The 24,885-nt window shown below is 26.6% G+C and overlaps 1 protein-coding gene and 2 pseudogenes across 3 annotated transcripts; 2 read left to right on the top strand and 1 right to left on the bottom strand.

The window, feature by feature from the left end:
• Positions 1 to 1,233: 1,233 nt before the first annotated feature.
• Positions 1,234 to 2,034, bottom strand: LOC148204582 (UDP-glycosyltransferase 92A1 pseudogene; annotated as a pseudogene).
• A 549-nt stretch (positions 2,035 to 2,583) lies between these two features.
• Positions 2,584 to 3,138, top strand: LOC148204581 (UDP-glycosyltransferase 92A1 pseudogene; annotated as a pseudogene).
• Positions 3,139 to 6,565: 3,427 nt separating this feature from the next.
• Positions 6,566 to 10,576, top strand: LOC124845096 (alpha-galactosidase-like). Of its 3 annotated transcripts, XM_088104573.1 has the most exons (11): positions 6,566 to 6,635; positions 6,943 to 7,078; positions 7,159 to 7,410; positions 8,696 to 8,870; positions 9,015 to 9,076; positions 9,145 to 9,308; positions 9,413 to 9,510; positions 9,665 to 9,723; positions 9,831 to 9,965; positions 10,051 to 10,186; positions 10,275 to 10,576. In XM_088104573.1, exons 1-11 carry the CDS (start codon positions 6,577 to 6,579, stop codon positions 10,487 to 10,489), a joined length of 1,491 nt encoding a protein of 496 aa, XP_087960699.1. In that variant the 5' UTR covers positions 6,566 to 6,576; the 3' UTR covers positions 10,490 to 10,576. The 3 variants fall into 3 exon arrangements, with proteins under 3 accessions (XP_087960699.1, XP_087960738.1, XP_087960718.1); XM_088104612.1 differs by lacking the exon at positions 6,566 to 6,635 and having other exon boundaries at positions 6,963 to 7,078; positions 7,188 to 7,410; XM_088104592.1 differs by lacking the exons at positions 6,566 to 6,635; positions 6,943 to 7,078 and having other exon boundaries at positions 7,153 to 7,410.
• The last annotated feature ends 14,309 nt before the right edge of the window (positions 10,577 to 24,885 follow it).

Here is a 24,885-nt window from a genome sequence, read left to right as displayed (position 1 = left end):
ACCACTTTCAATTACCATGTATGAGTCATAACTCCTACAATTAGGTGTCCTCTTCCACTTTCAATATACACCATAACATTATCATCACATTTAATAACATGTTCCCTTTTCTATACCACTACTTACTTTGGCTTTTGTTTCTCGTCATACAAAATAATTTTAGTTTATAATATCTCCTTAAAGAAATGTGTTTGTTTTTTAATTATAACTATAAAAATGTGTTGGAGTTTTAACATATCATTGTTGTTGTAAATTCTTCAACCAACATGTTATCATGTGTTAAGAAAATTTAATCAATACACTGTTAACATGTTGGCAATAATAACAATAATGATCATCTCACTCATTAATGGAAAGATCAAATGGAAAAGATCTTGGACAAAGAATTTTAAATTTAATACATAATTGCATGAAAAAATTTAATGGATACTAATTTTTTTAAGAAATTAAAATTTACTTAGGTTAGAAAAAACTTAAGAATTATTTGGATGATTTCGTGGATAGAAAAGGTCATTTGCAAAAGCAAAGTATGTATTAAGTGGTGTTTCTGATAAAATATGTGCTAACTTAAGATTTCTAACTCAATATTGTTATTAGCTACTGAATCAATTTTACATTTTTGTTCACAAAGATTAAACTAAAATTTGTATGTTGCTATCAGTTTGCTTTAATCAATTTTAAGAAAAAAAATTAAAATACTAATTTATATATTATTATTTGATGCATTCATAATGATTATTTTAAAATAACTATTTATTATATGATACAGTTAGACTATTAGTTTTTTTAATATGATAAAATTATTAATATCTTTTAAAATAATTTTAAATAAAATAGATAAATAAATTATTGATTATAAAATTAATGAAAAATAATTAATAAATATTTTTTTATTTTAAAAATTATATATATATATATATATATATATATATATATATATATATATATATAAACGATTTTTTATGTTTTAAAACCTTTAATATGTGTGAAATGATAATAAAATATGATATATTTCTGGATAGATTTTAATTGTCAAAATATGATAAAATATTATAGGGTTAAATATGTTTTTAGTCCCTATACTATCAAGTGATTTTGGTTTTAGTCTCTCTTTCAAAGTAAGGTACATTTTAGTCATCCTCCTTAAAGAAACTTTGATTTTAGTCCTCTAAAACTAACACCGTTAAAAATTAGCTGACGTGACTAACGGTAGACTGACCTACAATTTTTTTTTCAAGTGTTTCTCACCTTTTCTCCCTCTCTCTCTCTTCCTTCCATCTTCCACCCAACTTCATCTTTCACAGCATCCCTGGTCACATCTCTAACTAACCAGCTTTCTTTCTCATGGAAATGGCAATCCCTTTCTTTGTCTCCTCCATCACCAAAGCAATTTTTTCCCCAATATCATCACACTTAACTTCACAACTCTTCCCTCTCGCAACCTCCACGCATATCCCAACCGCTTCCTCCAACAACTTGTAGTTGTAAAACTGCTCCGCCGCCATCGGCCATCCCGGAATAGGCACCGCCTGACTCAGTGATTCCAGCACCAAGTTCCCCGTAGTGACTCAGAAGCACTGAAACCGCATAATGCCACAAAATCTCCAACTAGGGCGTCCAATCACGAACCACCAAACCCTTCCCCAATTCTTGAACCCTCTCGACAAAACCCTCCGGCAATCCCTTTCAATCCCTCCCAGCACGGTCTCCCTCCTAAGACATTTTCCAAAGACAAGGACGAGTTTTCCTCTGACTTTCTCAGGTTTAGAGGTTTTTGTGTCTTGATGTCGAAAGTTGGGATGACAACATTGGTCAATGTTTGATTAAGTCGTGTATCCTTCAACAATTCACGAGTTATATTATGTAAAAACTCTCCATTGAATTGGGGACCGTTTCCAGGTCTACATGTTGGTTGTTTCATCATCATCAGAAACAGAAACGAAATCACGTTATTATTTGTTGCCGTCAATTGTTAATATTGATTAATAGTAATGTTATTATTATACCCAAATTCATTGAATATACGAGGGTCATTTTGTTTGTAGAAGTCTATAATTTGTGATAGTTGACAGGATGATTTTAACTTATACTTTATAAAAACCTCATAGAAAATTATTAATAAGGATATTGTGAGGGCTGTAAACTGTTTTCATAGAAAATTATTAATAAGTTAGGCTGTGTTGATAGTAGCCAAACTAAATTGCATCTTGAAAGACTATCAGATAAGTAAAAAGTATAAAAGAAATTAGTTAAGTTAATAAGATTTATAAATAAAAAACCTTGAAAAATTTTACATTGGTGTTAGATCTTTTGTATAATCATATTATACTTTGAAAATAGTTAATATATCGCAATTAAAACATTTTCCAATTAAAATATAAAGAAAACATAAATGTTTAAAACAGTTTGTGTTTAATAATGGGAGAAAAAGTTTTACGCATTCTTCATTAAAATATACATAATATGATGGAATGGATTTTATTGTATTATCCTTTCCATTTGGAACAATTTTAAAACTCTGCAGCTTATGTAAGCACCATTATCATGCAGAAAAAATAAGCTCTGGCCAACATTTGCTTAATAATGGTACATGCATGTATCTTGCAATCGGGTTGTGGAAAGAGTTTCATCTGGGTTGTGAGACCACCAATCGGGTTCGACATAAATTCGGAGTTCAGAGAAGATGAATGGTTGCCGGAGGGTTTTGTCGAGAGGGTTCAAGAATCGGGGAAGGGTTTGGTGGTTCACGATTGGGCGCCCCAGTTGGAGATTTAATGGCATTCTGCGGTTTCAGTGTTTCTGAGTCATTGCGGGTGGAACTCGGTGTTGGAATCACTGAGTCAGGCGGTGCCTATTCTGGGATGGCCGACGGCGGCGGAGTAGTTTTACAACTGCAAGTTGTTGGAGGAAGAGGTTGGGATATGCGTGGAGGTTGCGAGAGGGAAGAGTTGTGAAGTTAAGTGTGATGATATTGGGGAAAAATTGCTTTGGTGATGGAGGAGACAAAGAAAGGGATTGCCATTTCCATGAGAAAGAAAGCTGGTTACGTTAGAGATGTGACCAGGGATGCTCTGAAAGATGAAGTTGGGTGGAAGATGGAAGGAAGAGAGAGAGGGAGAAAAGGTAAGAAACACTTGAAAAAAAAATTGTGTGTTAGTCTACCGTTAGTCACGTCAGCTAATTTTTAACGGTGTTAGTTTTAGAGGACTAAAATCAAAGTTTCTTTAAGGACGAGGACTAAAATGTACCTTACTTTGAAAGAGAGACTAAAACCAAAATCGCTTGATAGTATAGAGACTAAAAACATATTTAATCCAATATTATACAATAAGAGTAAAATTCTGACGGTTTTTAATTATTAGTAACTTTTTTTCTAAAATAATATCAACATTTAAATTTTTGTTGCATAAATACTTTTTAACATATAATTTTGATAATTATTTTAATTGTCAGAAATTTTATTTTCGATTATTTTTAACTGTTAAAATCTACAATTTTCACTTTTACAAATGTACACTTTTGTTAGTGAATTATTCTACAAAAGATCATTTTGTGGTTCACATAACTTCTTTGTCTATCTTTGTTCTTCTCTCATTTTGTATTATTTAAGAAAATAATCTAGATTTTTCAAAGCTTATTAAGATTGAACATTATGCTTTAGCATGTGAAATTCAGTAGCTCATTTATATTTTACAATATTTTCATATTTTCTTAGTTCAACGTGTCATTTTATATTGGGACAAACGATTTATCATTCAAATTGTTTCAAATCAAGTTTTTTTCATGAAAAATAACTAAGTATATCAATATTGATTATCATATCATTTTTAACAAGGTCAATGCTTGTTTACTGAAGCTTCTTCCAATATCATACTTCATGCAATTAATTAATACGTATACATTTTCTACTTAAGGAGACTCTCTTGAAAGAGATTTGTTTGTTTGTTAACTTTTTCTTATTTTATTTTTCATATTTACTATACTGAATCAAACTTTTAATCATTAATACAACATATTATTGTTGATCCATGTTCTTTGTGAACATAAAGATATTTGTTGGCCACATTTTCACAATTTTTTAGACATAACTTTGCAAACCTTAAAAGAAACATATATGTTGGAACTATAAGATACAAGATAAAAAAAAAGACTAAATTTGCATTTGCGCTAATAAAAGAATGTTATACTTAATATATCTTCTAACTCACTTGTCTTTTATTGTCTTAAATGTTCTTTGTAGGTAGTAGGACAACTTATGCATCTAAATATTTTTTTAAGAAAAAAATTATTCATTTTTATAAATTTGAAAAAGGAAATACATTTTAGTAAAAAAAAACATATTATCTTAGTCTTGTCATACACTAATCATTTAACAAATGATATTTTTTAGTATGATTTTTTTTCCACTTCTAATTAGACACCTTCAACAATAAATGTTGTGACAAAAGATTTATAATGTGTAATTGGTGTGACATTAAATTAGAGTGGACCATGATGGAAGAAGCAATAATAATGACATAGTGAAAGGAAATACAGAGAATGGAAAAATTACAATAGTAGCATGGTAGAAGAGAGTTATTATTTTGTGTTGAAAATGTTGCTCACAAAGATAAAAATATTTGCAACATTGTATATACTAAAATAAAAGGGTAAAACTGAAAAAGTGCATCTGTGATTTGTGTCCTAAGATCAACAAACTACATTGGTTCTAGTAATAATTGATTTAAAATATACAAAAAATATACAAAATCGTACAAGTAATAATTTTTTATGGTTTATTGAGTTTTCAATAAATTTATAGTTTTCAATTAAATTTATATTATCTAATATTTTTATCAACAAAATGACATACCTAGTATTGTAGAAGTTTCACATAATAATTAAAGATAAGTTGGTTTTATAAGGTTGGATTAGGTTTATCATTTTATTCTTTTAATAAATACAAATTTTTAACTTAAAAAGTTATTTAAGAATAAAAAATTATACAAATTTTTTATTTTTATATTATTTTTAATAAAAGCGTTGTATAGTTTAATTTTTTTTACTAAAGTAAAATATATAAAAAGTTGACACATATGCACTGTTTTCACTACTATATAAAGAGAATATAAGTTAATATTAAATTTATATTTTAGTATTTATTTAAAATATAATTATATAATAAATAGAATGTTGTGGTTAATATTAAATTGAAATTAATTATAAAAGTTATATATACACAATATTAATTTAATAATTTATTTCTTCATTAAATTTAAATTAGTAAAAATTAAATTTAAATACATTGAATGGAAAGTGAACTTCATCTAAATTTGTCAAACTTTCCACATTGCCTTAAATGATCTGGGCATTACAAGTGTTCTCTGTCAAGGAAAGACAAAGCCATCTTTTTTGTTCCTAAATAGATTGAAAGTGCAATGTCTTATCAGACATTCAAGACCAAATAAAGGGTTAGAAAACGTTCTCTATCATCACCTAACACGGATTAAGAAAATATATTTTGGGAAATAGTTTTCGTTAGAGATTTTTTTCTGTTTTTAGAATAAAAAACTATTTTTAATTTTAATTGTAATTATTTTTGATAGTTTATTTTTTGTTTCTACCATATAAGTATATCTTTTGTAGGTAAAAAACTGTTTTTTTCTAGATCCAGAGAAATTTAATTATTTAAAAATTATTACATTTTAATTATAATTAATTATTAAAATAATTTAATCTTTACAACTATCTTAAACACAAATTTAAGCTATTTCATTCCTCATTCTAATAGTAAATCATATATAGACAATAATAAAGTTCAAAAATAACATATAAAAATAGTTAAAAATTTCTCATTTATCTATCAAATAGTAGAATAAATGGTCTAATCAGGCTCTCAAATTGTTTTTCTTTATCATCCTGGCCCCTGCAACAAAGAAAAAAATCAAATAAATTCCTGATTTTCATTTTATAATCCTGATCTGGATATTTAAGTAATAATATAACATATTTTTAACATAAATAAAAAAGATTAACTTTAATTATTTAAACCAAATCCTATTAAAAAATTAATTAACTTCTATTCAGCTTGAGATAAAGTAAAATTTCCAAATGAAATTAATCATTTAGTCTTTAATACTCTTCTATAGAACTCTATACCTCTAGTTATTTGAACCATCCCTTTTAAAAAAGTTATTTGACTTCTCTTCCTATATTAATGTAAAATTTCAAAAATTAAATTAACCATTTAATCATTAATGTTTTTCGGATTCCAGTTATATTTTAACTTGGTATTTGAGTTTAAATATGTCAAAAATATATAAATAATTCAAATATTATCTTAAAATGTGTTTGACACCTCAAACAAATTTAACTTAATTAAATTAGAAAGAATATCTATTAATTTTTAAAATTTAAGAAGTTAAATATATTAAAATTTAAAACAATAACAAATTTCAATTTTACATTTAAGATATAAGTTTAAAAACTAAAAACATATTTAATCTATTTTTTTTTATAAAAACTTAAATCCAAGTTTATAAATACTAGAAATTCCTATGGATAACACTTCATGGTTAGAAGAGTCTTGGCTGCAACATGAAATGCATCTCACCTCTTTCTCTTTCCTTCCTGTTATGTCTATGTGCAATTCAAAGGTATTTCAACATCACATTCCCTTGCCTGTGGGTTTCAATATTAATTCATTGCAAAAAGATAAAGAAAAGAGAGTATTTTATGATCTTATGAACACTACTTTAGCTTACAAGTTTTGGGTTAGAAAAAGTTCATTCTCTTGTATTTCTTTAGTCAGTGTCTCTGTTATTATCTCTGTATTGAAAATATTCTATACAAAAGGTTAAACAAGTGTGTCTCGTTATAATGAACTGAGAAGAATTTGTGTTTAACATGAGAAAAAGTATTAATGTGAAACGACTCAAACCGTTGATTTACTCTTGATTTCAGTGTGTCATCTCAAAATGCTGTGATCCCTCCAAGAGGTTGGAACTCCTACGATGCATTTAGCTGGGTCATTTCCGAAGAAGAATTCTTACAGAATGCAAATATAGTTTCTCAGAAGTTACTTTGTCATGGATATGAGGTGTTGTATTGCAGTCTCATACTCTGAATATGTTTAGTAATGAAAAAACTGTGTGTAACATTTCCTCTGAAAGCATGCAGTATGCTGTTGTGGATTTCCTCTGGTACAGGAGTCTGAAGGGTGACAAAAATTCTATTGATTTTGATATGATTGATGAATGGGGAAGAATGCTCCCTGACACTGAAAGATGGCCTTCTTCGGGAGGAAGAAGAGGGTTCACTGATGTAGCTAACAAAGTGCATAATATGAGTTTGAAGTTTGGGATTCATCTTATGGCTGGAATCAGTACACAGGCATTCAATCATAACACGCCAATACTAGATACAACTACGGTATATTGCTTCTCCATCATCTTTTCATTCTTCTACTATACATTCCAACTCCATGATATCTTATTTAAAACATAAACTTAATTCTACACTTGGATAAAAGATTATTGATTCTAGTTTGATAAATTTTTGTAATATTTAAACTAAGTATTTTTAATTACAATTTAACTAATTAATTATCTTTAGTTTTTATCCTCCATTAATATAATATTAAATTAACAAATATCTCACCCACTCCAAGTTGAAATAGAAAAACGTAAGTAGTTTGGTTTTTAATAAAAAAATGTCGATATTTAAGATTTTCTATGTAAAAAAGATTTTAATATAAATAGTTTTTTTTTAATCAAAGTGCATGTTTGAAAACTGATAACGTAAATAAACAATTTTAAATATTTTGATTTTCGATCTAGGATATTAATGTCATAATAAAAAGAGATCAAAAGGTGAATAATGAACTATAACAGTATGATGTTAGCATGATAAAATTTAAATTTGAATTTTTATGTCAAAATTCTATAAGGCTCTTATAAAAGAACATTTTGATTTTGATTCAAAATTTATATACTATCATCCTTATACTATATCTCTTTATAGGCTAAATTTATCAACAACTCTGACCCTATTGACTAAAAAACATGGCCTACTAATTACTCAATTACTTCTCACTGGATAGTCTTTATTTTCACTAATTTTGATCTCCAATCATAACTTAGGCTTATGATAATTCAAAAAAAATTAAAAAATCTAAAAGAAAATATGATGGGGTGAAACTTTTTTTTCCATGCAGATAACATTAGTGTTTCAATGTCATAGGTTTATATTTATGTCCAAAACATAATCAACATTATTTTAAAAAATAAACTAAAATGACATCAATAAAGATATAAAGTACTAATAATAGGAAAAATATATTTTCGTAGATTATTTTATAAGATTTTGACACAATACTGATTCATTATTTATTTGTTACTGTATTGACATACTCTAAATCCAATAAAAAGATTACACATGTATTTTTATCAAAATATTCTCAAAAAATTATATTATTGCCCTTAATAATAATACATGCAAAATAGTATAGCCTTACATTTTTAATAAACGCTTCTTTTTATTTTAATTAACACTTCTTTTAGTCATACAATTTTCGGTTTAACACGTATATCTATATAAACATTATAAAAATATATAAATTCATAAATATGACAATATAATTTAAAAATAAAATATTGGTGTATAATATACCGGTCAATTTTATTTGAAATATTTTTCTGCTTTTGAACCTTACCAGGGACAACCTTACATGGAATCTGGTCGAGTGTGGTACGCGAAAGACATTGGAATCCCATCAAGGGCTTGTAGATGGATGAATAATGGTTTCATGGCTATAAACACAACAACAGGAGCTGGAAAAGCCTTCCTAAGATCAATTTATGAGTTATATGCTTCTTGGGGAGTTGATTTTGGTATTCAATCCACTATAATACATTCTTCTTATCATGTTTGTACTATCACAAATTATGCAACACATTCATTTCTTACAGTAGATCGTGCATTTTACTTTCAGCTTTGACACATTTATACGAATTTTCTGCTTTGATCTGTTACAGTGAAACTAGATTGTGTATTTGGTGAGGACCTGGATTTGGGTGAGATAACATATGTATCAGAGGTATACTGCAAAATTTTAAAAGCCAAGACGTGGAAAACATTTCCTCATTTAAGTTACATTGTATGCAGATTCTGAATGGCCTTAACAATTCCATTGCATTTTCTTTGTCTCCTGGAGTCAGTGCAACACCAGAAATGGCTGAGATGGTTAGTGGTCTAGTTAACATGTACCGTGTAACAAAAGATGACTGGGATAAATGGCCAACAATCTTATCTCATTTTAATGTATCAAGGTATTTGATAAAATGCCATCCAATGTTTGACTTCAAAACATGTCAATTTCTCTTCAAAATATGTCAATCTTCGACATTTTTCATTCGTTTCATTTACCTTTCAGAGACTTTGCCGCATCTAATTTAACAGGAGCAAAAGGTTTAAAGGGACAATCTTGGCCTGATTTGGACATGCTACCATTTGGATGGCTAACTGATCCAGGTTAGCCTAAATTCCCTTGCATTTCTACTTTTTCCTTGATTCATTAGGATCAATGCATAATAGTTTTCTAATTTACATTCAGTGAGTTTTTTTGTTAGATGTTTAAGAATATAAAGTACAAAAACTTCTTTTTTTCTGTTTTGTTTTTCCATAGACGCTCATGAAGGTCCACACAGGTTTACTAACCTTACTCAAGATGAGAAAAGAACTCAGGTACATATGCAAAAGCACACAGCATAATTGAATTACTGTATATTGGAGAGAGGACATATATTCATGTAAAGTAATGAATTCTAAGTGGTGTTATTCTCATCTCACAGATGACTTTGTGGTGTATGGCAAAGTCTCCCATTATGTATGGAGGGGATCTACGGAACATTGATCCACAGACCTATGATCTTATCACAAATCCTACCCTTCTGGAGATAAACTCTTTTAGCTCAAACAATCAGGAGGCACGTGAAAAATTTCTTGCTTTTTCTTTTGCAATCAATGTTTCTTAAATCTTACACTGGCACTGTTTCTGCTTTTTTTATGTAGTTTCCTCATATCACAACATTAGATGGTGCCAAGACCGCAGGACACAATGTCACAAAAGTACAGTCTACTTACTCCAATCTTGCAGCTGAAGGTTATCCTGATGGAGTTAGATCTTGGATTGCAACTGGAAGAAACGGTTCGTCTTAACGATAACTAAATTAAGAAACTACTAAAAGTTTTGTCCAACTAACATTAATTGTTGTTTTGGTTTTGGTTTCTTTCAGGGGAGGTCTATGTTGCTTTTTTCAATCTAAATGATGGGAAAACAACAATATCTGCAAACATAGTAGACCTGGCTATTGTGCAACCAGGTGGAAGCATGTTGAGACTTTGCTGGGGAATCGAAACATGGAGTGAAACATATGTAACAACGAATGATGCATTATCAGCAGAAGTGGCAGGTCATGGAAGCGCATTGTTTGTCCTTCGTTGCTTTTAAAATTTGGCATCAAATCTTATTTCAATATTTATATTTTCATATTTCAACTTCAATCGATGCTTTTAATTTAGCAAATATTTTGTTCGACTATACTTCTATTAAAAACACAAATCAAATGTTTATATAATCTCATGTAAGAAATTCTTGACTTTGTGAGAAAATCGAACAAAGCTTGGAATTGAAAGATCAAAGAACCTATTGTTTTCTTCAAAAATGTGTTAAAATTGTTTTTTATATATATGTATGGGCTTTGGAAAATCCCCATAGGACTATTGGACTCACTTACTTGGCCCAACGGACAATTTCTTTTACTATCCCGTTATTTCTTCCTACAGCTCCATAAGTGTGAAAAAAATCCAAATTATCTATATATCAGGATATTTTATATTACATAATCCGAAAATAAATTTCAAATATTATACAATCTGAATATATATTTTATATCATATAATATAAAATACTTTTCTAAATTACATAATCTAAAAATATGTATTGTATAATATGAAACACGTTTCTGGATGACGTAATATAAAATTTAAAATATATTTTTGAAATAAAAAATGAATTTCAAATTATGTAATTTGAGACATATTTTCGAATTATATGTTCAAAATATTTTCTGAATTATACAATCTTAAACATGTGTCTAAATCCTACAATTTACAAATTTAAAACATGATTATTATTTGTTTATTCTGAAATGGGATGAGGATAATCCCTTGTGTTGAATCCGTACCGTTCGGGATTAACTTGCAGAAGACACTCTAACGCTCAAGTCAGATTTTATCTCCGTAGATCTTTCTTAATTTAATTATTTGTCCAAAAAGTCCTTTTACCTCGAAAGTAAACCCCTATTTATAGAGTTCAAAGGAATCTGACCAATTAATTTACCTCTTAATGATTATTAATGCAAACCCTAATTACTTAATAGTAGCCGTTGTGACATTAATTGCGTCTTAACTCTGTTCAACGGTTGTCAGAACCAAATGATTGTGGAACGCTTTCTTGGACATCCACCCGCTGGGTTTAAATGCGCCTTAACTCTGCAATTTGTCATCCTACAGATCCGCTAGCTTCAGGCCATAGTAACATTATTGTTTTTTTACTTTTTCAAAACCCATTGAAATGAAGAAACAGAGGTAGGAAAAAAATAGTCAGCCAAATGAACATTGCCTGATTTCAAGAACTTTGATGCTATTGGACTAGTTATTTTCAATTTTCATTCTTATTGTCATTGATTTACATCTGACTTTACAAAATAATAAATATTTTAAAAATAAAAAGTAACAAAAATATAAGAATGTTAGAGTGAGATGCGAAAACACTACTTGAAATAAAATATCATATAAAATGTTAGAACTCAAATTACAAAAGAATGTTTATTTACCATACATTGGTAATATGTTACAACTCAAACAAGATAATAATGAAATAGGTGGTAAGTGGTTCCATTTTTTCCATGGAAATTGAATGTGTTTCTCTTTCACATGTGTTGACGAATGCAAAGTTGGTTGATTTTACTTAGCATTTGGGTGTCAAGTTTGTGCATAATATGTTGGTGGCTTCATGCCAAAGTTTGACCATTGTGGCCATGGAGTGCTTTTAAAATTCTATGACCCCACTATGGTTACTGTTGTGACCTTCAAAGTCAATGATTATTATCACTCTTCATGCACCTATTCGCCTATTCTTCTTCATTCAAAGTTTTTTGCATGCAAGTTACCCCTTCTTGCTATGTTATGTTAATACAAAGAATCAGAATATTTGTGGCCAAATTCCAGGAAAATAGCACAAGCTTGAGTGCAATTTTCATGCTATTCGTATTATTTCCTCTCTTTTTAGTCAAAGGTGAACAAATTCCTTTCAAGTGATATTAATGAATCAAATTAATGTATAAAAATAAAATTTTAAAAATTTATTGTTAAAATTTTGAGTTAGAAGTGATAGTTTAATATCTATTGTAGCATTTTGTTTTCCTTGATAGGGAACATATGCAAGTGCATGGAGGAAGGAATATGTGCTTTAGATTGATTATTTGACCATATCTTCTTACCTTTGCTTGATACATTGAAAATTCTGAGTGCTTCTTCCCAAATTTATTCCTTGTTTGACCTTATTTCTTTGTTGCCCAATGGAAGGGAAAATAAATTTCTTCACATCATTGTGTTCTATATTCCTGTATTGGAAATTGTGAGGATGAGAATCATGAGTTTTATTGTTTAGGAATAGTCTATTATTAAATGTTACAAATTATTGTTAATTTATTTATGGTTTGTTTTAAATAATTGAGTTTTCCAATATTGAATTGGAGGAAAAGAATTGATTCACAATATTTTTATTTATTTATTAATTTTGATCTATATTATGTGTATACTGCCTTTTCAATTAATATAAAATTGTTTTAGATTAATTAATGGTGTGTGGTAAAAATTTCAAATTTATAATCATATTAAATATTTAAACTGCTATCTAACACTTTTGTAATAATCTTATTTACTTTAGTATGTTTTTTTTTCCGTTGCCTAAAAATATCACTCCTGCGAATTAAAAGTGATCATGGGCTTTTTTTTTTGGTCTGGTCCAGGTACTATAAACATGAAACATACGATTAACTCGTTTTTTATTCAAATGCTAGAGATTTTAACTGGTGAATTCAATTTGATTCTTACAATATGAATTATAATAGTATATTATTTTTAAAACTTAAGTGAGAAAGTTTTTAAAATTAAAAAAAAAATACATTTTTTAAAATAAAAGAAATGTTTGTATATAATTTTAAAAAATTGAGATATGTTATAGGACTTATTTGTTCATCTTTATAATATAATTTAAAAAAAAAAACATTGTCTATCTTGCATTAATCTAAAATATGAAATTAAATATAGCAATGTCAAAGAAACATAATTAGTTCAATCATTTTAAACAATTTTAAGAACTAAAATGTTGTTGGAATCGAAATTACATTATATCATCAGACAAAATAAACTTAAAAGTTAATTACTAAATATTTAAATATGTGTCATCAATTGTTGTCATATTTGTAATATATTATTTTTGGATAATGAGATTGAATCGTGTCAATTATCATAAATATAAATGGTAAATGGGGTGTCAAAGTAATAAGAATGTCCCCAATATAACAGAAACTAAACATACCAATTAGGTATTTCAATTTCTTAAATTTATGTAAATAAAAAAACTAAAAAGTTATAAAATAATTAGTATGTAACTAAAATATTCATAACTCTATCACTGTTTGGATTAAAAGTATTATTCTGATATTTTATACCAATTTGTTCAATGTTCATTTAAATAAAATCTCAAAAGAAAATACACATATATCTATCTAGCATTTATATGTTAGGCTAAAAACTCTTTTATATCATTCTTACAAGTAAATTTAAAATAATTGTTCGTAATATACAAATTAAAGCCAAATAATATTATAGAAGAATTTTGAATGTGACATTTAACTTCTTGATTGAAAAATGTTGCTGATTACTTGACCTTCATCAATTTACATGAAAATGTTTTTGACCCTTTAGAAACCAACTCATGTTTTTGTTTAACATGCTTGTCGTACACGAGTCTCACTGTCGGCTTTTATTTATTTTTAGTATGACTCTCTTGCAACCACTACTAAATAATTAATAAGTCATGCAAATTATAAAAATTATTAATTAAAATATTGAAACAAAAATTTTAAAATTGAATTTCACTTCCTAGTGTGTATAACACTAGTATCTATCTTCAAAGGAGAAAAAAAAACATAACAATTTAAAATCAGTTTATTTTGGAAAAAAAAAGTTATCAACTAAACCACTGAACTTTTACATGTACGTTTTTTCTCTTTTTCTACAGTCTTTATTTTATATATTTAAATTTTTATATTAGTTAAAAATATAAACTGATTGGTTTTGTATGTTATTTTTTCCATTGTAATAAAATAATTTAAATAGCGTGGTATATATGTAGTCAACAACACTCTCTATGCCTTGTTGCACAATTCATGATTATTGTTGACTCGTTATCTTTATATTTGACTATTAAATATGACGTCACAAACAAGATTATTTTCTAAATAAAAGACTATCAGCATTTTAAAGTTTCCATAAATAATAAAACATCTTAAGTTTTAAATGCATATTTTTTGTACCTTATGCTGAAAAGATGGATGAGTGTTGAATGAAACAATAATGCGTTTTAATACTCAAAAGAAATATTTTCATAATAATTAATTTTAATAACAAAAGTAATAATTTAGATATTATTTTTAAATTAGAAATTATTGATAATTTAAATATTTCTAAGAAATTATAATTAATTTCTATAAATTAGTTTTAAAATTAGTCATTAATATTAATTATCAAAATTTTGATTAAAAAATTATTTTTAATTAAAAAATAATTTTTAAATATATTTTTATACTAGAATTAATTATTATTTAAAAATTTTCTTGTAATTTTCTTATAGTATTATTTATATTTAACTTAAATTACAAAAAGAATGAATCAAGTTCTTACTCATTAAGTAAATAAATTTAAAGTACATTTTTTTGTGTTACTAAAAAATAAATGAATAAATATCTAAACAAATACCATACAAAGATATCTAAGGTAAGTTCCGTGGGTGACAAAAAATTATTAGTTGTATTAATAAAACTTCTATATATATAACAATTAAAATTCTATATTAATAAAATACTAATAACCATTACTATCTAAAAATAAAATAAAATAAAAAAACTTTTAAGTTAAGTATTTGATCCCAACAATTTTTATTCATGTTTTATCTTTATTAATTTTTTTCATTGAGCTTTTCTCCAATTAATTTCTTAAGTTATTATTTTCTCATTAAATTTCGTGCGTTATTGTTTAGTTCATGTGTTTTTATGATAATTTCACTTTCCAGTAATACTAATTTCTAGCTGAGAGATGAAGAGGAAAAAAAAAATTAAATACTACTTCTATTTTTTTCTATGAAATAAAGAGAAAGATAAATTTTCTTCTCTATTACTAAAAGAGTCAGATCACTTTTCATCTTGTTTTGTCTCTCCTGTTATTAAATTGACTATGTTATTAAATTGACTAAATTTGTACATTAACGACAACATCACATGAAAGGACATATTAAAAAAATAATAAAAAATATAATTATCCAATAAATTGGTTTTTAATTTTTAAATTTTTTAAATTGTAACACAAAATTAAGACTAGTCCATTTTCAAAGCTTTAATAAAGTTAATTACAATTTTTATAAGATAAAATAGATTTAGTGTTTTTAACCTTTCATTTTTTTTACACATCAAATGGTGTTTCAGATTGATGTATGAGTTGTTTATATCGTTTGATATTATCTAAATTATCGTTCTGAAATACTATTTAAAACGTAAAAAAAATTAATCCCATAAGTTAGTAAGAGTGTATCCGTTTGTTTTTTAAGTTGAAAACCAAAATGTATTAAAGTTTTAAACATTAACAAATTTTAATTTTGCATCTAAATTTAGAGTAAAAACATGTTTAATCCTAAATTGCAAATTGTAGTTTTACAAATGAAAATATTTATCATTGATTAAAACTTCAAGTGTTTAACAAATTTAGGAATAATTAATTTATTTTTCATTAAACTTTTCTAATTTTAAAATTTTCAATTAAAATTTTAATGTTTTTATTAGTTAGATAATGGGATTCTTATCTCGCTTCTTTATTAAAATTTAGACAAGTCATTTCATACAAGATGAGTATAACAAAAATTACTAAACAAGTTAAAGAATATATTGATTAGATGAGCAAAGTAAAACAACTAGACGAGATTGTGGATGTATTGACATAATAATATACATTAGACAAATCATTCACATATTTATTAAACGACTTTATCAATATATATTATACATATTAGACGAGTCTTTCCACTCACAAATAAGACTAGTCTATGAATAAACATTAGACAAATCTATTCATTTTCTGCTTAGATGAATATTGCAATACGACAAATTTTTTCATACATTAATTATATGACTATAGCAAAAGCCATTACAGATGTCCATTAATATATTAGACGAGTTTATTTATATATTGATTAGATGAATATAACAAAAAAATATTATGAGTCATTCCATACATGAATTAGATGAATATAAGAATAGCATGTATAACACACATCACACGAGTTTAGTTATATGTTAGACAAATTCGTTCATTGACATAATAAATGAATTTATTAATACACATTATGAGTCTTGCAATATAGATTACACAAATTTGTTTGTATACTAATTAATCGAGTATAATAATATATACACATTAGACTAAAATGTCCATAAACTGATTAGACAATCTAACAACTCATGTTGAACAAGTTTGTTTATGTATTAATTATATGAGTCTAGCAATTTACATTACATCATTTTGTTTATACATCAGTTTATATTTTTAGCGAGTAAAACTCAACATTATTTATATCTTTTATAATTTAAAAAAATTTACTCTATTTTTACACATATTTTATCCTTTATAATTTTACAAAATCTATTATTTATGATTTTATAAACAATAACTTTTAAACCTATAAATTAATTTTATTGATTCTATTCAAAATTTAATTATAAATTTTAAAAATATTTATTAACTTTTTCTCAATGCCTAATTTTCTTTAATAAACAGACAAATGAACATCATCCACAATGTGCGTAGACACATTTTAAAACTAATAAATAAATAAAATGATTGAAATTTATTTAGATTAAAAGAATAATAATATTAAAAATATAAGATTAAAACAGTTTTATTTAATATTAATAAATCTATTTGTTACTATTACCATAATTGAAAAACTCTGTCGAGACAATTTTTTTGTTCTTTCTCTCTTTCTCATAACACTTGTTTCCCAATCACTTTTACACTAATTATTCAGTCTAACTTTTCGCAGTTCTTTCTTCGGAATCATAACAGTGAACCCTAACATATTTAAAAAAGAAAGATAACAAATTAAAGTTGAAACATATTCTGAAGGAGCTTATCATGAATATACAATTCCAATCAAAATCAAAGACATAATCAAAAGACATACATACAGTTTTCTTCGGTAACAAGGAAAACTGAATACTGTCGTCAATGGTGACAGTGTTGAACTGAGAACACGTGGCAGAAGGTAGTGACTAGTTGATGAATCATAGTGTGCACTCATCAAGTTTCTTGACTTGGCCAAAAGATACAGTTACAGTTGTATTCATATTTTACTGTTCCTGGAGACCACCTGATTCAAAATTGATTTTGGAGGAATGGGTCATTTGACACGTGTTCGTCCACCATTGGTGGATACATTTGTTCCGACGTGTCGCAGGACCACCAAATCTTACGTTGTCTGCCGTGAGAGCGAAAGATACTCGGCCTCGTTCCTCGTGCCCACTCGCATCGTAATACGTATCCAACGCTCACTTTTTCACTGGGACCCACTTTGATTCACCACCATCACGTTATTTCATTCATCATCAACCTAATATAACAAAATCAAGCCCACTCAAATTCTTTACTGTACAAATTAACATAAAATCATTTCATTTCTAAATATAAATAACTTTTTAATAAAAATAAACATATTTTTTTTTATCATAACTAAATTTAAATTTGTCATTCAAAACATTGCAGTATATGATTATACTAATATACGAGTGATTTATGGTCCAAGTTTTATCAAGATTTCAATTTTCAACTTTTATATGTTCACTTTTTCCCCCCGTAAAATCTAATTAAAAAAATTCAATAATGTGTATTAACAAATTCAATTTGAAATACAGACTAATTTTGTTTAATTGTGCATTTATTTTTTTTCAAATAATAACAAGTAGAAAAAATAATAATAAAAAGTTTATTTCTCGAATTAATTGAAGATAAAATACAAAATTAATAAGTTATAAAAATACTAATATATTAGCATGGCTCTTTCCATGTGTTGGTAAAAAAATAGTTAACTTAGTCAAACTAGAGTGACTTGAAAAAGTTGCAAATCCACTTTTATTATGGGTTGTGAATTATACTTAGGTTAAAGACTAAAAAGATATACTTATACATTAAGTTAAGACTTGAGAATCTAATAGACAAAAATGTTGTAAAACACATAATATTGAGTTACTAAATTAGCCATTAGATGTTACCATAAGTTACTGATAATATTTAAAATAATCTTTGTATTAAAATCCTTTATTAAAATAAGAAATTGAGATTATGGGGTGCAAAAGATGCATAGTAGTTTTAAGGGTATAATGGCATATGGGAAAAAGATAGGTATGAGACGTCCTTCTATAGCTACCTTCCACCCTTCATTTCTAAGAAAGTTTTGAGACACATAAATCTTTCATAAATGAAGCCCATATTTTTTTCAAAAATAAAACAATGATTATGTTGTCTTTCTCATAGCGTGGGAGAACAAAACCAATTTTTTTTTTCAAATATCTTCAAGTTAGGTTTCTTCTTTTCGTGTCACTTTTCCATACTTAGGAATCTATAGTAATACTGATGTATATATAAGAAAAACTATTTCCCATTTAGATCCAATTATATGTATTTTATTTATTTATTACTGTATTTTCATTTATAAATAGATGTGTTAAAAGTTATCAATAGAGATATAATCAAATAATAATAATAATAATATATAAGTGAGTGTATATTTATTATCAGATCTCATACTGCTCTTTATATGTAATGTCTTCAGCATAACAGAGTATTTTGAAGATCCTATATAAAAATATAAACTATAAGTATTATAGATACAAACTTTATTTTAATAAACATATTGTATGACTACGAATTAAACTTAAAATATTTTTTCTTAAGAAGATAGATTAAAAAATGAAAAATAAAAATAATAATAATATTGTGTTTATGTATGAAAAATGTTGTTTATACAACTTCAAAAAATAAAATGTGAAAAATAAACTTAAAAATATGAAATGCAAAAAAATATCTAATGTTAAACTTTCAATATTTTGTAATAATTCAGTAAACAAATACAACACATATGTTTAATATTTATCTTTACATTCATTAAACAAAATGTTTTATTAATTATAATATAAATATTATTAATATATACACTCATATATTATAATAAAATAAATAATAAAATAAGAAATAAAAAATAAAATAATTTAATATTTTATTAATATATGTTTCTGTATTATGAAAAACCGATAATTAAATGCGTGTGTGTTTTCATATTATAATAAAATAAATATTTTTAAATATTTAAACAGTAAATAAAATAAAAATAATTAATTTAGATTTTGAAACTTTTAAAATTAATATATTTATATTATTTTAAAATATACTTTTTTATATTCAGATTTGGTAATATTTTTTATTTTAATTTTATTTTAACCTTTTATATTTCATTTTATATTTTTTAAATTATATATATATATATATATATATATATATATATATATATATATATATATTATATTTCTTCCTGCACCTCACCGCCTTTGTCCTGCACCCCCAATTTTACTTCTTTACCCTTTATTTAACAAAATGTCAAAACTTAATTAATTGTTTTGTTTCCTAGTGGTCGCACTTTGAAATGCATTTTATATATTTATGTTGTTTCCTAACCGCACTTCAAAGTGCGTTTGCTAGTGGTCGCACTTCGAAGTGCGTTTATATATTTATGTGCATATTTTTATGGTACCTAATTCCAAAAAAATTACATATATAATAATTAAATTATTATAAATAAATCCAAAATAATATTTAACATTACATATAATAATTATTATTTAATTCAATAAACAATTTAATAATTATTTCAATTTCATAAAAAATTAAAAACTTAAATAAAATTAAATACATAATAAATAATATATTACGAAAATAATAATATGTTGAAAAATAACAAATTCAACAAAATTTAACAAACAAATAAAATAATTCAAAATATATTAAAACAAAAAATTTTATTTAACAACTAACATAAAAAATTAAATTTATTATACTAACCTAATAAAAATAAAACCTAATAAATAAATATATACTAACCTAATAAAAAATAAAAAAACTAAACCCTAAAAATCTAACGCACTTCGAAGTGCGGTTTGTCTTACGCATTTCGAACTGTGGTGGGTGGGTTTGTGCTTTCCGCAGATCGAACTGTGGTGTGTGGGATCTCCGTGCTTTACGCATTTCGAACTGTGGTGGGTGGGTTTGTGCTTTCCGCATATCGAACTGCGGTTTGTTTTTTCCGCAGTTCGAAATGCGGTTTCTCTGTGCACCTGACCACACTTCCAACTGCAGACGTTTGTGACCGCAACTCCAACTGCGGACGTCTGTGACCGCAACTCCAACTGCGGACGTCTGTGACCGTAACTCCAACGGCGTTTAAGTTCTTCGGCGACGAACACGAACCAACCTCCGGCGCACGAAGCGAGCACCCAACCAAGCACATGCATAGAACAACAAACAAAGCAGATGGAAGGTTTTGCAGATGGAAGGTACTAGACGCCAGAAAAACCTCACTGTGAAAAACAGACGAACCACGACGAACGCAAGCACGGACGAACGCAAAGCACGAAGGACGAACGCTTTGCACGACACGAACGTAGCTTGGCACAGGGAACCCGGAGAAAAAATGGCAGAATACGGGGGAGAGAAAAATGGCAGAATGAGGGAGAGAAAAAGAGAGAGAACTGATCTGGAAAGGGGGTGTAGGGTTTGAGTTTGAGATGCGGCAGACAGTTAACTTTTTAAAAGATTCAAAATATTCTCGTTAAATGTGTGAAAGACGAAGGGTATGATTGAAATTAAAATATGTTTTGGAGATGAAGGGAGAATCATCATATATATATATATATATATATATACACACACATACGTGTGTATGTATAAAAAAAAATATATATATATATATATAATATATATATATATATATATATATATATATATATATATACACACACATACGTGTGTATGTATAAAAAAAAATATTCCATTACAATAATAAACCCATTACAATTTTTTCAATTTTCACTCAATTCAAACAATTTCCCTTTTCAATTTTTTTTTCACTTCTTTTCCTTTCTATTCTCCCTCTTATCCAAACAAAACATAAATATAAAAAAATAAAAAAAGTGTGACATCTAAAAGAAATTTTCATTAACCAGATTAAAAAAATGCTATTTGATTGCATAATTTATATCTTCACCCATAATAAGCTATATTACTTAAAAACACTATGATTTTTTTAAATATAATAATTAATATAATATAATTGATTAGATATACTTTTATTATAGTAAAAAAATATTTATTTTTATTTTCTAATTTTATCGTAGAACCATCCTAAAAGAGTCATTAAATATCAATTAATTTTAGAGATTTTAGAGACAGAAAATAATTGATCACTGTGTTAACTAATTTAAAACTAAAAATCATTGACATTTAAATTAAAATATATTATGAATAAAAAGTTATAATTAATTTATTTATCAAAGTATAAATTGATTTTTAATATTAATTACCAAAATTTTAGCTATGTTATTCTAGAAACAAATTCTTTGGTGCAATTTTTCCTCTTTACTGGAAACATATAGTTCATGCATTAGTCTTATTCCTAAAGTAATGTGGATTGTTACTTGATCTAATATATTTATAATTAATGTTAAAGAATAAATTAAAATTTTTAATTCACAATTTAAATATACATTTTTATTTAATGAAAACTATTTTAACTATTAATAAGTTTTGTTTATAATTTAACAAATTAATTATTTTTTAACTTTAAAATTAATTTTTATTTAATGATTTTGTTATAATACGTGTAAACAATAATCAGGGAGATGCTGTAATAATGCTTCAGATATATTACATCTATAAATTTGTTATGATGTTATTTTGATATGGAAACAAATAATCAGGCATTTTTTTTTTCAAATCAATGCCTGATATTTACTTAAAGGAGTCTAAATAGTTTGCATGATGTATCCAAATATACTGATAATGATTAAGAATTGTATTATATGTTGGCAAGAAAGGATAATGGTTTCACTTTCCAACTCTTTTAACTGTGAAATGAAAAAGAAACAGACATTGTTGTAATTGTTTGATGGTGGATGACACTACTGGAGAACAGAAGTTGATATTAAGACAACCTAATTCTCTGACCAGAGGATGAACAAAAATGGTAAAGAATGTTGTTAATGAGTTGTGCTAGTTGGTTGATGCTTACCCCACAAAGATAATGCCATTAGTAAAAAATACAAATGGGTTAAACATGGACCACCCTTACCCATTCTTAAAGGACACCAATCATCATAATCAACCACATCTTCAAGATATACTAGCCTAATATTTCCTTCTTAACCCAAACAAATCACTCATTTAATATTATTTCATTACCTTTTCTAATTCCCCTTCAAACAATGGATCAGTCTCAATTATATTTCAACTATATTTATTATACAATATTTTCTGGTGAAAATTATAATTTTTTCGTGTATTGTTGAAATGATAATTATGATATTAGCCATACTAATATTACATCATGGGTGTACTGATGATGCAAAAACGCATGCTTCATTGATTAAATTAAAATAACGCTGCCGACAAGAAGAAACGAAGGGCCCACCACTCACTTTTCCAATCAATGGCCAATTCATTTCCACGTGGCGCGTATCTAAGTTAGCTTCTCTCAGTTCCCTTTAACGGCGACGATTTTCGGCAACACCACCGATACGTCAATGCTGCACTGATCTTTTTACCAGAAGTTCTGGCACTCATTTGAAATGACGTCTCTACCCTTGTAACGACCTGGAATATTTCACCGTTCTACACGGTTCCACCGTAAATCGGACGGCGAAGTCCTCCTTCTCGTAATTTGACTGTTTAGATCCTCCAAATTATCATCTCATTCTTTGAAAGAAAATTGAAAAGTCTTCCATTTTTTTCTTCGTTAGTATTGACAACAAATACATCAACCGTCGGTAATATCTGAAAGTCAAAATATATTCAACAAATAAATCCCATTTTTAAATAATTTTTTAATTATACCATTTACAATTTTAGCAAATCATTTATACTATGAAATATAATAATATGTTTTAATCCTAAACGAAAGACTAAAGTAATATCAAATGAGACTTAAATCCTTATCCTTCCAAAAAGAACATAAAAAAAACAAATTAAATTTGAATAGAAATTAAAAAATATAATTTGAGGATCAAATTATGTTTGGAAATCCAACTGAGATTGTACGACTGTGGAATGCGCAGAGACCGTTACACGGTTTGACTGATAAGTTTGTTGAGATTATTTTTTTACTTTCTAAAATATTGCAAATTATAATTATTGACTTGTGATGCTATTTTTAATGACACACATCTCATGTTTCAAAGTTATATTACATGTTAAAATACAATTATTAATAGCTTTTAACTATGTATAAGTAATTATATATATATATATATATATATATATATATATATATATATATATATATTATATATATATATATATATACGAGTTGTCAAAATGATAATAAATAATTTTTTATCGTTTTATTTAACACTCTCTCACTTTGTTATAATGCAAATTTCATCTTATCTTTTTACCAGTAACTAATTTTTTATTATAATAATAAATCTGAATATCATAAAATCTGATATTCACAAATCATTTTAAAATCCTTCGTGTATGAGTGTGGGATACAAACCATTCTACCAGTTAATTAAAAAATGTATATAATTGTGTATAGTGGATCTACGTATAGCTCAACGAAACGTTTCAAACCAACGGTTAACAACAAAGTTCAATGTTGATAATAAAAGCTAATATTAATTAATTTAATAAATTGAATAGATTCTAATATAATTTCGAATATTATTGTTTACGGACAACAAAAATGCAATAAAAAAATTGCAATTAGAAATCTAACGTTACATAACATTACTGAAAAGCAATCGAACGATGGTTGATAGAAAACGATGGTTTTTCATAATGTCAAATCTCCAAAGTAATTAGATTTTAAATAGTGTTGCACCATTATTTTCACCACCAACGGCACACTTACTATAAACTATTCATGAATTTTATTTTTCTAATAGAATAGAATGCTTGAAGAAATTCAAAAAAAAAAAAAAACTATATCAATTTCAAAGTTAAAAACAGGACTAGGCTCATCTAAAAACAAATCATTATTTATATGATATTTAATAATAACATTTTCAATGCATACTTATTTTTGGGTAGTATTAAATGCATAATTCTATCTAAAAAAGGTATGGTACAAATTTATAATATTGGATGTTTGGTTCTCCGTGTCTCAAAAGGTCATACTTTGTGGCTCCGTCCTATTAAAAAAAGAGTTCAATGGAAAGTAACGGTAAAAAGTTGTATACGAAAACT

This window comes from Vigna umbellata, chromosome 1, assembly GCF_029865625.1.
Source record: "Vigna umbellata cultivar VRB3 chromosome 1, Vumbellata_1.0, whole genome shotgun sequence".
NCBI classification, from domain to species: domain Eukaryota; kingdom Viridiplantae; phylum Streptophyta; class Magnoliopsida; order Fabales; family Fabaceae; genus Vigna; species Vigna umbellata.
This window is presented reverse-complemented; position numbering and strand designations above follow the sequence as displayed.

What these genes read in the sequence shown, in the direction of transcription:
- LOC124845096 (XM_088104573.1), top strand. Translation starts at nt 6,577, where the DNA reads ATGAAATGCATCTCACCTCTTTCTCTTTCCTTCCTGTTATGTCTATGT. An exon ending in TACTTTGTCATGGATATGAG is followed by an intron (nt 7,079 to 7,158) that starts GTGTTGTATTGC and finishes GAAAGCATGCAG; the next exon opens with TATGCTGTTGTGGATTTCCT. An exon ending in TTCTTGGGGAGTTGATTTTG is followed by an intron (nt 8,871 to 9,014) that starts GTATTCAATCCA and finishes GATCTGTTACAG; the next exon opens with TGAAACTAGATTGTGTATTT.